Source organism: Bolinopsis microptera, chromosome 7 (genome assembly GCF_026151205.1).
Source record: "Bolinopsis microptera isolate Bmic1 chromosome 7, MBARI_Bmic_1.0, whole genome shotgun sequence".
Taxonomy (NCBI): Eukaryota; Metazoa; Ctenophora; class Tentaculata; order Lobata; family Bolinopsidae; genus Bolinopsis; species Bolinopsis microptera.
In genome coordinates, this window is record NC_087078.1 from 16015879 (window position 1) to 16032164 (window position 16286).

Sequence of the window (16286 nt, forward strand, 5' to 3'; positions counted from 1 at the left end):
ATTTACCTAGTCAATGAGCTATTTACATGGCAAAGTAGAAGGTAAGTTAGAAAATGTATGTCAGGATAATTTTCCGCTATCAAGGATGCTGGAAGCCTTTATGTTCATGATTGGTCAAAGGGTGTAAAATTGTTTGAATAATTTATCAAAAATGTTTTGACTTCCACCGTAAATTTATCACCATATCATGGTTTTTAGGCTCACATTGTTCACCTGAAATTAAGATCGTGCGCCTAATTTCCCAGATTTAAATTATTTGAAATCTAATTATAACATGAATAAATTCAGCCGGACCAGCCAACACATTTTAAAAATACCTCACACAATCACGAACAGGCCTGATTTCTACAGTAATTCGCAACATCTTCACCCGTAAGCTGGTACAGGGGTAATGTGACGGTAGTAGCCTTGTTTGAGGAGACTAACTAATTAACTTATACTAATTAACTAACTACGCTAATTTTAACCGAGCAGTTTCCTGGGTTTCAGAGACAAAGTGATGTGATGTAATAAACAGCAAGGGCCCTTGTACAAATATAGTGTACTCATACCATAAGAAACATTGCCTATTGGACACCTTACAGACACTGTATACTTATAGTGTGTACAGACGGTACCTTTTACGGTACCTTTTGAACATCTTTAAACTCGGCTCTTCGACCACCTACAATCCAAACGCTCGTTCAACTGTTTACTGTGTGATTGTCCCAAAGGATCAAAGAAGATCAAAGGGGCTCAAAAACAATCTAACACACACTCAAATATTCCGGCACATTATTAATGATTAATCATAATTGAAGAATAATTATGAGTTTTATGATAACGGCTACCATACTCAGACGATTTCGGAAGCATCAAATGGCCTACCATTTGAATCTATCGGCAAAAATACTCTACAAACTATATTTCTATGGTTACTTGAGTTGAGTACATAAAATATATTCTGTACATAAAATATATTCTGTGAAATAGAAGTCGCCACCACTATAATTTATAAACCGTCATTGTTATAAAGTATAAAATTATAGTTGTTTTCAGGGATAAGACATCTGGTTATTACCAGGGTAAACTTGTACAAAATGTAATACCAACAATGAATTATAAATTAAATAATTAGTGAACTAATTACCTTCACTGCCGAACACGTGTACGCTCTCACAGCTCCCAGTTCTAGCGAGGGATCCAGTCAGACGGTGTGGTATTGCTGATACTTGGACATCGTTCCTCATATCTGGAGGGGGCAGTTTTTTAGTTTATCTGTCAGTTTGTTAGTTTGAAAACATGGGTTGAAAATATCGTGTACAGTACTTCATGAGTAGTACAGTACTTCACAATGATAATCCGCCTCCCCAACCAAAACATTTAAGTTTGTTAGTTTGTGTGTTTGTTTGTTTGTGTGTTAGTTTGTGTGTTACACAGTTTTAAGTTTTTATTTATCAGTCTGTTTTTTACAACCTGTTTGCAAGGTGGGACAGACAAAATATCAAACCCTATACATGAAGATTGGAGTGTTCATGTATAAATTTAACTTAATAATGAACTTAATAATTATGTATAGAGTGTCCGTTATCAGATTAGTGGTGAAATATACAGGAGTACTGTAATACAGTACATTCTAGTTTCAAGTATGCCGACTTAAAGTGGTGCCTGAACGGTGGACACGTTTGGCAAATTAGAAAATTGGAAACTGTTAAAAAATTAGTGACGTTTAAACTTTAAAAGATGAAGTATCATGTACGTTCATAACAGGATCCTCGTGATAGCCTAGACAGAAAGCACGTGAGATTTATAAAACATTTCCTTGTGTTTGACTTACCAGATAATACTGTAGAAACACTCATCTTGTGGGGGACTGTTTTATCTCTAACGTTGAGATACCCGGGATTGGAGGATGTGTGGTATGAAGAGTCTCCCATTTCGAATAGTGGTGTGTCTCTGAATTCTCCTCCCAACTGAAAAGACACAGTGGTTAGTTTGAACAAAGGATCAGATTATTACAGCTTTCAAGCCGAAATTTCTTACATAGCATCAATTACTAAATAAAATTTCCCCTTTTTTACAGAAATATTCTTTGCTTTAAGTTCGAACGCTATTAATGATTATTTGAAAGGTTTTATTTAAAATAAATGTCCCGAATTTGAAGCTATACAGAAAATAAAATTTTCACACTGGCCTCTTTCTTTTTGTTTGTTCAACAAATTGCCGGACGATTTGTACATTTACAGCCTAATTTGAAGTATGAATGGTATGTGTCTGAATCTCTGTCTGTGCTATTCAGCGAGAGGTGTAATACTTCCATTCAACTCAGTCAAACACAATAAACTTAACAATGTTAACAAGATTCTAAACAACATTTGAGGTATTACGAAGTGCGGTATGTCAATCGGAATGAAATTACACACGAAATTGAGTAAAGAGTGTAACTTTAGATCGTATAAGATATTTGACGCAAACACTAGTAATAGCGTTTCTTCCTCATCTACTAATATAACCAGGGCCATAGTCCATACAGTACTAAAATTCCACACAGTTGGCATATTTTAATTTTTAGATGAAATCCTATCAACCAGCCTATAGTAACTCTGACATAAAGTATAACTATTCTTACCTCGTCAACAGAGTAAGGGGTATGTTTCGTGGTAACGTTTCTCTTTATTTCACTGAACCCTGACATTTCTTGTAATACTATGTCAATTTCTTTTTTTTCTATGTCACTGCTGTGATACCCACCGTCCCCGGTTATATTCTGTGAGGAACGGATTGTAGATTAGAGGGGATGATAAATTCAAAATATCGTCAAACAGTTACTCATCAAAGTTAATATATTCTGCTATTGTTCAGAAAGCGAATTTTCTCTTGCTGATTACAGGCGCCATGATAAGATATGTGCCTTGGTTTAAAGGTTTAGAGAGAGATGTCACACGTTGAATGCTGGTAGTACATTTGAAGAAGTAAGATTGGAAGTGGTTCAAAAATCGCCTTCACTGGGACTAATTCACGAAGATTCTAGGAAATAAAATAAATGATTCAGTTTAACTCTCGGTTCTAAAAATTTGAAGTTGCACAGAAGTCAGAAGGGTGGCCGTCTCATTTTTTATTATTTTTAAATTCAAAATCAAAGCTACAAAATAACAGCTTTTATTCGGGAGAATTCTGACATTTAATTTAATATTCGAAAATTCTAGAGAAAAAATGCGATAGCATATTTTAGTACGCCCCATGACATTTAGTTCCCAAATTTTACAGTTGAGTTCCAGGGTTGAACAGGTTCCCGATAAAGAGCTGATAATAAAAACTCTGTTCACGGTCCAAGGGATTTGGTGAAGTTTCATTGTAACCGCTTCAAGTTTTCATGGAAACGTTAAATGGGCCCACCAATTCCTTGATTTAATTTTCCGGAATATTTTTATTCTTATTTAATAGCAATAATGCTAAAATTTTAAAATTAGTTGGTGACACTGTACCCAATATTACGATTCTTTGAGTTGGTAAAAAAGCCATACAATTTCCAGAAATTTAACATTTCTAAAGATAAGATTTGAAACTTCATTCTATTACAACATCATGCGCGCACATTTTAAACAAAATATATTCCATACTTTTTCGAGGATTCCTTTATCAGTGCAAACAATACGCACAATTCCACGATATTTCAGAATCACTTTCACGGCATTTCTCCCAACATGCTCTCGTAACCATGACAACCACTCTTCACCATCTAATTAACTTTCCAGAACCTCTACGGACGCCCAACATAGAACTCCAGAACTACTTAACAGCACTGAATCAGATCTAGCGTGATTTAACAACTTTATCTAATTTCCATTAATTTGACACTCCATTCAATTCGATATAACGAAGTAGGCATGTATTATATTACGCCGTTTTCGGTGCAATGCAAGGAATGGTGCAGAGTTATTTCATTAAAATTTGGGTACCTATATTGTGATAATCCAGTCAAGAGACCTTTGGTTTTATTGATTGGCTATTAGATCAAACAAGCAATGCTGCCAAGAAGATTTGCTTTGTCAGTTGTGGTCAAATATTTGACCACAGATTAGTAGAAAAGGGGCGAAAAGATCTTACAAAACTTTGATGCTGTTGCAGGGCTGCACTGGCAAAAATTTAAGAATACACAACCTTGCAACAGCAATTAAAAAATTACTAGATCGTTTCTATTTTTGAAAATTTGGACGCTGCAAATGAAGAACAAAATTTACGATTGGAGTGACAAACGTAATGATGGTTGACTTCCTGTCTCGAACAAAGGTAAGCAATTGTTGAGGACTTGGTTGAATGATTTCACGCTTTCAGAAAGGCACAATTAATGTGTAGGTGCAAAGTGCTTTTGTATAGGTTATATGGGGTGTTTATTGGAGTTTCCAGCAGTTTTCGAACTCCCAAAATCAAGTTAAAAAAGGTGAGAATTGATCAGTTTAAAACTCTATTCAGATCTAATCTCCCAATTAAGGCGTCCATCAAATGTTAGGTTTTATGAAAAAGGTTTGCTTCACAACAAGATTCTGACCGTGAACATGGGAGTTCTGAGAGAGTCTCGTGTACTCTAGAGCTGATAACCTAGAGAAGGGCCAATGGAATAAGATTGTGGAAACTGGAACTTTCATGAAGGGTTCAAATTGGATTATTATGTTGCTCTAACCCTTTTTCCAGCCACTCAGGCAGACACGTTTAAGTTTTATCAGCTGACAGTAATTTTCGAATTTCCACATCTTAAATTTTAAACTGGACTATTATATATATATTCCCGACATTCAAGAATCTAAGTTTTTAGATGTTTCCCATAGAAGCAGAACGATTTTTTGCTTGCTTGAATATCAAAAATATTCCTAAAAAACTTCTCAATCTCCTCAGAAAATAAACAGAGAAACCCAACTCACCCGGCCATCTTTATCAGTGTAAGCAGTAGGATTGACGTAAGTAAGATCCTTAGAACCAGACTTAGCCTTCCTCCGCCTCATCACAATGAAGATACACACTAATATCAGAATGATGAGAAGCAGACCACCTCCTGCTGCCGCTCCAATTATTACCACCTGGGAGATGTTCTGTACAGCTGTTAGATTGGGAATAAACATGACTTAATAATGGTTTGGAGGTTTGTCGTCTATGAGGCATGATAATATGACAGTAAATAATAGATAAAACACTTATTATGGCCTTATAATAGGCTCGTAAACGCTGGTAAATGAGAAATGAACGGCATATTATTTTCACAGAAATTGCTAAATTTCTAAATCCAAGGAATATTTGACGATATCATCCTAACTAACCTGGTCAAATTATTTTCAATCAAAGAAATTGCTAAATTTCTAAATCCATAGAATTTGCGGATATTGGGTCCCACTAACCTGGTCATTGCCACCTGTGTAAGGATACACACTGATATCCACAGCAGCTCTAGCAGACAAGTGCTCCTCCTCCTCAGACGGACTATCTCTCACTTCTACTTCTAGTCGCACTGTGTGGAATACTGACCCTGCAACGGTTTTATAGTACAGTTTCAGCTCTTACTGGTGGTGAAATGGCTTCAAATCAATACCACAATAGTGCACTAGGTACTGTGCACTAGGTACTATGTACTGTGCACTAGGTACTATGTACTGTGCACTAGGTACTGTGCCCTAGGTACTGTGCACTAGGTACTGTGCACTAGGTACTGTGCACTAGGTACTGTGCACTAGGTACTGTGCACTAGGTACTGTGCACTAGGTACTGTGCACTAGGTACTGTGCACTAGGTACTGTGCACTAGGTACTGTGCTAGGAACCGACCGGAAATCCGGCTGAATCCGGTTCCGGCCGGATATCCGGCTTCAAAATCCGGTTCCGGTTCCGGCTCCGGCTGGATTTTTGCCGGATTTCAGTTTTTTTACCGAAAAAAAAATCAAAAAAATATTTTCGGCTAATAATGAACAGGGTAGCCTGAATCGTGGAAAAAAAGTGGTTTTCAGAAAAACTTTAAAAAAATTTTGACTTAGAAGTTTTTCGGTCCGAGTCGTTCTCGAGACGTACCTCCTGTATCGAGAGCTCCCGCTTCCGAGCTCGTGTTGCAAAGGGGAGGCCTGCCTTCCAAGATCACATTACCGGGGGAAACCTCGAGTCCAGAATTGTGTATCGATGGGTAGGTGCGGACTTCGAAAAACCGAAAAAATATTTTCGGCTAATAATGAACAGGGTAGCCTGAATCGTGGAAAAAAAGTGGTTTTCAGAAAAACTTTAAAAAAATTTTGACTTAAAAGTTTTTCGGTCCGAGTCGTTCTCGAGACGTACCTCCTGTATCGAGAGCTCCCGCTTCCGAGCTCGTGTTGCAAAGGGGAGGCCTGCCTTCCAAGATCACATTACCGGGGGAAACCTCGAGTCCAGAATTGTGTATCGATGGGTAGGTGCGGACTTCGAAAAACCGAAAAAATATTTTCGGCTAATAATGAACAGGGTAGCCTGAATCGTGGAAAAAAGTGGTTTTCAGAAAAACTTCGAAAAATTTTAACTTGAAAGTTTTCGGTCCGAGTCGTTCTCGAGACGTACAGCTCCTGTATCGAGAGCTCCCGCTTCCGAGCTCGTGTTGCAAAGGGGAGGCCTGCCTTCCGAGATCGCAAGGAAATTTTCCGGCAACATCCGGCAAAAACCGGCAAAATCCGGCTGCCTTTATTTCACTCTGAAACCACCGGTTCCGGTCCGGCAAAATCCGGCTTGCCGGATTTGAGATCCAAATCCGGCTGAATCCGGTCCGGCAGCCAAAACCCCAATCCGGTCGGTTCCTATAATAACTGTGCACTAGGTACTGTGCACTAGGTACTGTGCACTAGGTACTGTGCACTAGGTACTGTGCACTAGGTACTGTGCACTAGGTACTGTGCACTAGGTACTGTGCACTAGGTACTGTGCACTAGGTACTGTGCACTAGGTACTGTGCACTAGGTACTGTGCACTAGGTACTGTGTACTAGGTACTGTGCACTAGGTACTGTGCACTAGGTACTGTGCACTAGGTACTGTGCACTAGGTACTGTGCACTAGGTACTGTACACTAGGTACGGTGCACTAGGTACGGTGCACTAGGTACTGTGCACTAAGTACTGTGTATTAAGTACTGTGCACTATATGCTCTGGATTATGTACACAGCAGAGTCTTACTGGTACAAAACGGATTTATATCAGTACTACGTATTACGTGTAGGAGGCATGCATATTTGCATATATTTGCATATATTTGCATATATTTGCATATATAGCAGGTTAGGTAGACTCTTTTTCTGTAAGACTTCTCGAATGAGGGTGAACCCACGTCGAAATCAGAATGCACGGTGAGAGGTGGCGTATGCAACAGACGTAGCGGATAGCCTAAAGTCGCTTTCACAAGTAACAGCTAATTACGAATATAATGACTTTTTCACTAATTCAAAAGTAAGTATGAGGACAAACCCACACAGAATTTAGACATGCTGTCTATAATTAAACATGTTGTCTAGTACGGTCATGTCTAGAAAATCATCAATTTCAAATTCAATCATTGGCTAACCATCTCAATTCAGTTCTGAACTCCACCATCATTACATATTACAAAAAATTGTGTTACCGAACTTTTAGGTAAATTGGTTGCGCAAGGATTTAAGTTAGCTGCTTTGCGCAACAAGTTTGTCAAGTTTTATAAATCAAGATTAAATATTTGGGGTAAATATGGTAGTGATATTTATGATGAATTTATTGAAATGTTTCAATCACCTAATATTATTTTGTAATTTGTATCGACATATATCGTTTTTCAGTTATATTAGTTACCTAATATCTATTAATTATTCTAGTATTTGTGATTAATTTGTATTGATTTATTATTTGTGACTTATAAATTAGTAACCATTATTTTACCGTCTAAAAATTTTTTTTTTGTCAAAAATTAATTTTATGAAGGAGTAAGTTGACAAAAGATGCGCATTCGTATATTCATTTATTGCATGTTTAATTTGTTTTTTGTGTTTAATTTACGATTATTTGCATTTGAGATTCTGCGATTAAATTTATTTTGTTGATTGTAATGTTGTGATATTGCATAATTTATTGTAAATGTAATATATGTTTCAGAAAATTATGTAATGTAATGCGATGGAGGTTCTTTAAGCAGGCAATTCCAGTCCAAACCCTGGAAACATGACATAAAGGATTTGTTTTACTTGTTGCATGAAAAGCACTAATAGATATGAAGAAGCGTATATATACCTAGAAATATGAATCAATATCAAGAACCATTGGGAGCGGCCTCTGTTTTGAGAATTAGAAGAGGAAAAGTCAGCACCAAGTTCAGTATTTTTACACTAGACGGCTGATGACGCTGGATTTACGAGGTATTATAGTACACGGAGCACTAATCCAAGTACTACAGCACGTTTTTTCATGATGAGTATTTTAAAGTCGTTTAATAGATCGAACACGTAGGTTTGAGTTTGTATGCGGTTTTCATTGTTATTTTTTCCTAGCAATTATTTGCGGTCCATTATCATGGGTGTCCTATACATCTAAATCTGAATATGATGAGATTTACCAGATTCGTCGACACTTCTTTTGGAAGAAGCATCCTCGTCCAAACTGCGTTTCCTTCTGCTGTCCTCATTCTGTTGTTTCACTCGCATGATCTCTCCAGTGCTGCGCTTTATCCTCCAACCTGAAATTAAAGGCGTTTAGCAATATCAATAAAAATCAATCGTAATATGGCTGGCTGGCAGCTGCTGAACGATTTATTTGAACGATGGTTCAAATTTAAACTCATCCTTGCATGCAACGAAACGATTGTAATATTTTATTCATTGTAACTAAACAAATTGTGCAGGTAGCCATGTTGCGGGTTCTCCTGACAGTGGCTCTCCTCTCGGTGGTAGCGAGTAAGGTATCGAACAAGGAATGGGAGCACTTCGAAGGTGCCACAGATGAGTCTCTAATTCTGGGGCACCCTGCGGCAATCAATGCAAAGAAGATGGCCACCCTAATGCAGAGGCAGGGAGTTGTTTCAACCTGTCGCTACATTCTTTTCAAGGCTAAGAAGAATTTCTGGGATGCCAGAGATGCATGCAAGTCTGTTGAGTGGCCTTTCAGTCACACGGGAGCTTGGCTGGCCGATGTCCATAACATGGATGAGAACATGGATATCAGAATTTTACTGCAGTTAGCCAATGGAATACATAACGAGGGATCACATTTCGACCGTGCCAACTGGGCATGGATCGGCCTGGAGAAGACGCAGAACAACGACTTCATGTTGGAAACAGAGGACCGTGGAGAAGAAGGCTTTAAACCAGAAGAGTGGGAATGGCAAGATGGAACTCACCCCAACTTTACACATTGGATGAGAAACCAGCCGGACCAGGAGTACAAAAGACCCTACAAGGATTACCAAAGGTTTGTCATGGTCAACAAGAGGGGACGATGGGATGACACTTTTGGACAAATGGAGGCACCTTATGTCTGTAACTACTGTGGAAGGTACATCGTCATAGCTGAACATGTTACTTGGTATCATGCCAAGGATCTGTGCGAGTCGTACGGTTTGACCATGGCCATTGTAGACAGCAAAGAAGACAACATTGAGCTGGGATGGGCAGCCAACACCACCTTCGGACCTATACCAGAAGATCAGAGATGGGATGATAACAACTGGATCTGGCTGGGCACCCAGGAAGTGATGGATGATGCTGAGGTCGGGACAGGAGAGTGGATCCACCACAATGGAGATGACATGAAGTGGGCACCCAAATGGGACAGAAAGAGGCAACCCGACAACAGGGTGAGGAAGAAAGGTGAGCAAGCAGTGGTGGCTTTCTCTAGACTTAACTGGAGGTGGGACGACTCTTTCGCTTGGAGGAAACGACCTTTTGCTTGCATGTGCCCTCATAGAGCTTGCAGCTACGATCATGTCTGGAAAGGTGGTCCAGGTAGCGGCGAAGATGGTCCTCGTAAGTTGAAAAAAGAAAAGGCTCCTGATAGCCTTTAAGATTTTAGACTGAAGTAGAATATGGACTTTGAATTGAAACTTTTGTGATGGAATCATCTAATAAAATTAAGCCAGTAAGATGCATGGAATCTAGAATGTTAAATAAAATATCAAAGTTAACTCTCTGATGAAATTTTGTTTTTATTTGTAAATTGAACTAGAAGCTAAATATCTTTTTGTTGCTGTCCTATAATAAGTTTTATAAAGTTTTGGACACAAACATGTATTTCAATAAGTATAACAACTAGCAGGTCAATTCTACCATTTTTTCTTCTCGACACTCCCTGGTGTCCTTACTTAACAAAATATCCCTTATTCCTCCCCCTCCTCACCCTTGAAAAAGTGAATAAAAATGTCATGTCTGTATCATCTACAACATTGGCAATGATCGCTCCGAAAAATAGCCCATCCCGATTCAGCTAGAATAAGATGCGGCTATCTTTACACAAGCCTTTCGAACGAGGTCAAAAGGAAATCGCGGCACGTGCAGAATCGCGATTTTGCCCATTCCCTGCGACAAATCGCGATTTTTGACGTTTGCCGAGACAAACAGATCTTCGCGACAAATTGCGAATATTCCAGTTCTCTGAGGACCAAATTTGCGCATTCTCCTTTAAATCCGAGGGCCAAATATCACGTTCTTTATAATTATGGAACTAATCACATCCAAAGCCTTCCGAATGTAGGTACGGACCGAAAAAGTATTTTTGGCTTATAATGCTCAGGGAAGCATGAGACATAAACAAAAGTAGTTTCCAGAAAAGCTTTGAAAATAATTTCGATTTAGAAATTTTCGGTCCGAGTCATTCTCGATGGGTACAAGGAAAGTGCCTCAATATGTAAGTTACTCCCCTTGTTTCTATATAATAAACATAACTTTTATAATAATTCTTACGTACGGTAATAATTATAATAATTTTATATTATCACTAGAAGCCGCACAGACCTACTATCTACACACAAACCGACTAGTATTTTTCATTACCCTAACCCTATGAACCAGTGCATCCCTTATTCATAATTCGAGTAACAACATCATGAAGAAGAGTCTGTTTAGATCTTAACACTTAAGATTATTAATATAGATGCTATTGTTTTGCCTAACGAGCCTGTCGCTCCCTAATCTATCTATACTAACAAGCTAGTTAACAAATTTATGACATCTAACTTAATGCTCTGCAAATACATTATCTTTCGCCGCAAATTCACCGCGATTTTGCCTAGTTTGACTTGTCGCGGCGCCGCGATTTTTGGCCTAAATAATCGCGATTTTTTTGTCCTTGCTTTCGAACGACTCTACTGATGACTCTAACATGGAGGTTGCAGCCCCACAAGAACCAACTGACCTGTTTCTGGACCTTTGCAAGTCTTACGTGCAAACAAACTGGGATGATGTCCATCACAACTCAATTAGCACTGGATGCGACTTAAGACAATAATTCATATGAACCCTACCTGCAGAGTGCAGGGGTCCACATGAACCAACAGACCTCCGATCTGTTTCCGGACCGTACCAAGTTTAATGTACATCTGGAACGATGTCTCACTTCACCTGTCTACCCCCTCCCCTCCTTACCATACCCAGCCATGTCGGCGCCATAGGCCTACAAAGGCCTTAGTCTACCACTACAATTTATAAGATGATAATATTATGTTGAACTAGAGAAATTTAAATTACTATTTACATGTTACTAGGCCTTTGCAACAGTTTCTTAAATAGAGGCCCCTCTAGCTCCAACTCCAAGACTTTTACAGTTTATTTGATGAGGCACACCGGTCTTGTTCAAGCTCGCTTAATGATATTCACATTGATGTTCTGTTTAAGCATTGATTATTGCAATTCATTACAATCTCGCTACTAAGGAGATAAACTGGCTTAAAAGTCTTCTAAGAATATGATCATACTCAAGCAAAATAGTTTGTGAAATCTTGGACCAAGATATAACTTTAAGAGCCAAATTATGAGTGCTTTAAGACTTTGATGTTTTAGCTTATGAATATAAGCATAATAAAGCTATAAAATAATATCATCCTCATATTATAATTATAATACAAATATTCCAATAACTATTAACAAGTCTCTAGGCTTGTGGTGAGAATTACATAATTATTAAAGCCTTCGCATTCAACTCAGGTCAGTTTAGCGGCTAATTTGATGAGGCCAAAACTTAACCATTAACAATAAGTCCGTAGACTCATATTTTTTATTTGAATTGATAATTGTAGTCTATTCTACATTTAATTATACATATTCTGCACATTTGGTAGTAGCAGTGCCGTTATTTTTTGCTACCGTAATCACACATTCTAAATGCACTGGCTCTCTGCAAGTTGAAAAATGAAAACTTTGTAACTTTGGTACTGTGACTACGTTCGTTTAATTCTGATAAATTCAATCGAGTTCTCAATGATTATCATGGAACATTCGTTGGGGCTCGAACTTCCCCCGTTTTTAAGGTTAATGCCTGCAGGTGATTGGATTTCACAGTTGATTGATTTTCCGACTTCTACGAGGTCTAAGCCTCCAATATGCGTGTTCAATCGAAATAGAAATAATTTATTGTACAGCAGCATGATGAACTATAGATTGTTTCAAAACACGCATCTTTGCTACAGTCGCAACAAAAGTGAACGTTAACTCAACTTCTGATGAATTTTGTCCAACTTAGTAGATCAGATTTCTAGAATCGTCAATCACGATGTAGCTGTGCGTAATAAAGTAATAAGTTTGAAGGGTAGTGGAGCATGGAATGGCGACATGATGAATTTTCAAGGCTGTGTAATATTCAACTATGAATCCTCGGTGTGTTAGTGAAATGTGTTGGATCAGTGATATTAGAACAAAACTATTTCAAACTATTCAAACTTGGCCGGTATTTTATTACATATATTATCACCAATCTTAAGAGGTGCTTTTTCGAAAAATCAAAAGATAGATATTACAGCACCGTTAATATCTAAATATCGAATCACCCATTTAACAAATTATCCAGGTAGCCATGATTCGGGTTCTCCTGACAGTGGCTGTTCTCTCTGTGGTAGTCTGGGGTAAGAAAACAAATTTAGAATGGGAACAGTTTGAAGGATCCACTGACGAAGATTCCATTGCGGAACATCCTGCTTACATCAACGCAAAGAAGATGTCTCATCTCATGAAAAGACAGGGAGTGGTGTCCACATGCCGATATATCCTCTTCAAAGAAAAGAAGAACTTCTGGGATTCAAGAGATTCCTGCAAGCAGCTGGATTGGCCGTTCACCAACAATGGAGCTTGGCTGGCCGACGTCCATAACATGGAAGAGAACATGGATATCAAAATATTGCTGCAGCTTGCGTACGGAATAAAAGATGTAGAACATAATTACCATCGGGAGAACTGGGCATGGATTGGGCTGGAAAAGATGGAGAACAATTCCTTTATGCTTGCAAAAGACGAACGCGGACCGAAGAACTTCAACCCAGAAGAGTGGCAATGGCAAGATGGAACTCACCCCAACTTTACACATTGGATGAGAGACATGCCAGATCAGGAGTACAAAAGACCCTACAAGGATTACCAAAGGTTTGTCATGGTCAACAAGAGGGGACGATGGGATGACACTTTCGGACAAATGGAAGCACCTTATGTTTGCAACTACTGTGGAAGATACATCGTCATAGCCGAGCATGTTACCTGGCACCATGCTAAGGATCTTTGTGAGTCGTACGGTTTGACCATGGCTGTAGTGAACAGCAAGGCTGACAATAAGGAACTGGGATGGGCTGCTGATACCACCTTTGGTCCGGTACCGGAGGAGAAAAGATGGAACAACACTAACTGGATCTGGCTGGGCACACAAGAAGTAATGGGTGAGGACGGTAATGGAACAGGAGAGTGGATTCACCACAATGGTTCTCCTCTCGAGTGGAGTCCTAAGTGGGACAGAAAGAGCCAGCCCGACAACTGGGTAAGAAAGAAAGGTGAACAGCAAGTGGTGGCTTTCTCCAGGATAAACTCCAGGTGGGACGACTCTTTCGCTTGGTTGAAACGACCTTTTGCTTGCATGTGCCCTCATAGAGCTTGCAGCTACGATCATACTTTCAAAGGTGGACCAGGTAGCGGCGAAGATGGTCCTCGTAAATTGAAGAAACAAACGAAGAATGAAGTGGCAAACTAAGCTAATAAATTCAAGGAAAGTAGACAGTGGGTTCTAGACGGGAGATATTTAAGTAATTGCATTTGTTCTCAATCAAAATTTTATTTTAGATCAAGTTATTTAAGCTTATGTTTCCTTTGAGGGGCAGTAGGTTCAGCCTGAGTTTATTGTGAAATTATGTGTTAGAATTGAACTTAAAAAGGATGGTCGAAGTAATGAAGGTATCCGGAACTTGCAAAAACAAGTTTTGGCGACTGTCTCCGATTACAGAAAGAAGTTCCAACCATGATTTTGTCTGTTGTCTGGCATACTAGTAATATTATTTTCCACAAAATTACCCATTTTCCTTCTCAGTGCACCAAAATGTGTGTATATGGCGGAGGAAAAAGGGTGGGCAGTACGACGGAATCACATGGTACTCGGATTACTATTCTTGTACATTGAAAAAAGTTTGACTTAACCTGAACGCTTATTCTTCTAGAACCTTCCAATGGAAATAAATTTGTTATTAACTTTGTTACGCTATGAGCACCAGCCTTCTATGAGTATGCGAGCGTAGTAGACTAGTTTAACAAAGGGTAAGTCATATATTGTTACTGTAAACATTGGCGTCATGTTTACAGTAAAGCCCTCAGTAATCAGTATACATGTTCATCATCTCAGTTTCACAACTTTGGGGGAGTTTGATAAGTTAGTTCCGCCGTACTGTCCGCCGTATTGTCCGCCGTACTGTCCGGTACAGTCATGTACCCCATGGTATCAGGTACTACTTTACGGTTTTCAGCAAACTCAAGATGCAGGCTGAATCCCCAAACCCAACTTTACTATATATTTTCAGTATGATCGTTTTATGAATTTTTGAGCCAATATCATGGTTTTCGAATAAAGCAATTAATTTAATTTGATTAGTGTTGTTTGACATTCGGGATATAAAATCTTTTACAAAAATTAATTCCCCGTCTTTTATTTGCTTCATTACCTTACAAGACATTTTTGTGGCGGACCAATGTGCGACGACCGAAATTTTGGCGGTCCGAAAATATGGCGAAATTGAACAAAAACCGTCACATTTCGGACGTCACAGAAAATAAGGGTATTTTTCATCATTTTGTTTTCTGACACAAAGGAAATTCAAAATTTTCTAAAAATCGGTAAAATCATGTTGAAACAAAATGAAACTTATAAATCGATTTCTTCATCTTCCTCTAAGGGGTCCGGCTCGAATCTTTCAGTTTCACTTATTGAGTTTGGTATTAAATTGTTTATCTTGACTTAGTCTATAAGACGTTTATGTTAGCACATAAATGTAATTTATTGTAAATTTAAAACGTATAACTTGACATTAAATTCATCATGGAATATTGTGTTTATTTGTCCCACCATCATATCACTAACTTTTCAAGAACAAAATGAATCGATGAAGCCACAATTGTCAATTATTGGAATAAGCTAAAAATAATGCGACGGATTCTATTACGACGACCGAAATTTTGGCGGTCCGAAAATATGGCGAAATTTCGGGAAAACCGTCGCATTTCGTACGTTATAAAAATGTCTTGTAAGGTACACGATTATACGAATGCTCTTCCCTCCTAAATCTCGGACAACCAGTAAATTTCCCGCTCCCAAATATTGACGAGTCACAACACCACATCCGACCACAACTCCTCCCTGTTCACTTGACATTAAATAACTCTTCACTCGCACAATAAACAATTAAACCTGAATGTCGTGTGGTGTTTACCACCAGAGCATACAATAAGAAGCTTTAATAAGAGAGTCCAGATCATTTGTACAATGTTTGTATCAGCAGGCTTAAAAGGCGGATACCAGTGGAGTTTGCCTCTCCGAAAGACGGCACAATGCCACAATTACGAAGGAGGAACATCGAGCAGCACTCGCTCATTGGTTACTTACTAATTTAAAAAACTTTGTGAGGTTTTATTTTCGACCAAATCTTCCTGACAGACAGTTGTGATTTATTTAGTTGTGGTCAAAAGATCTCCTAGAAAATGAGGGTGCTGCTAGTTCTGCTGGTATGTGTGGTCGGTCTGGAAGGAGCAAAGCAACCAAAGCTTACAAACAACGAATATGAAGCGTTTGTTGGAGCCACTGATGAGGCCATTATTATGGACGACCCGGTGGCAATCAA

At 38.7% G+C, this 16286-nt stretch overlaps 2 protein-coding genes across 3 annotated transcripts in view; one reads left to right on the plus strand and one right to left on the minus strand.

Moving 5' to 3' along the window:
* Positions 1-8210, plus strand: part of LOC134818419 (kynurenine 3-monooxygenase-like) — a 927626-nt gene extending 919416 nt beyond the window's left edge. The window contains exon 10 of the mRNA XM_063827960.1: positions 7945-8210. The gene's annotated coding sequence lies outside the window, so the exon portion shown is untranslated. The remainder of the gene's footprint in view (positions 1-7944) is intronic.
* The window catches only part of LOC134818412 (protocadherin Fat 3-like), a 44589-nt gene that overhangs the window by 4306 nt on the left and 23997 nt on the right, over positions 1-16286 (minus strand). The window contains exons 21-26 of one of the 2 annotated variants that reach the window (XM_063827941.1): positions 8556-8675; positions 5370-5497; positions 4899-5054; positions 2609-2746; positions 1817-1952; positions 1130-1231 (exon numbers count right to left, since the gene is read on the minus strand). In XM_063827941.1, the coding sequence (XP_063684011.1) occupies positions 1130-1231; positions 1817-1952; positions 2609-2746; positions 4899-5054; positions 5370-5497; positions 8556-8675 (780 nt within the window). Of the gene's footprint in view, positions 1-1129; positions 1232-1816; positions 1953-2608; positions 2747-4898; positions 5067-5369; positions 5498-8555; positions 8676-16286 lie in introns of both variants that reach the window. The other variant, XM_063827940.1, reaches the window with a different exon arrangement.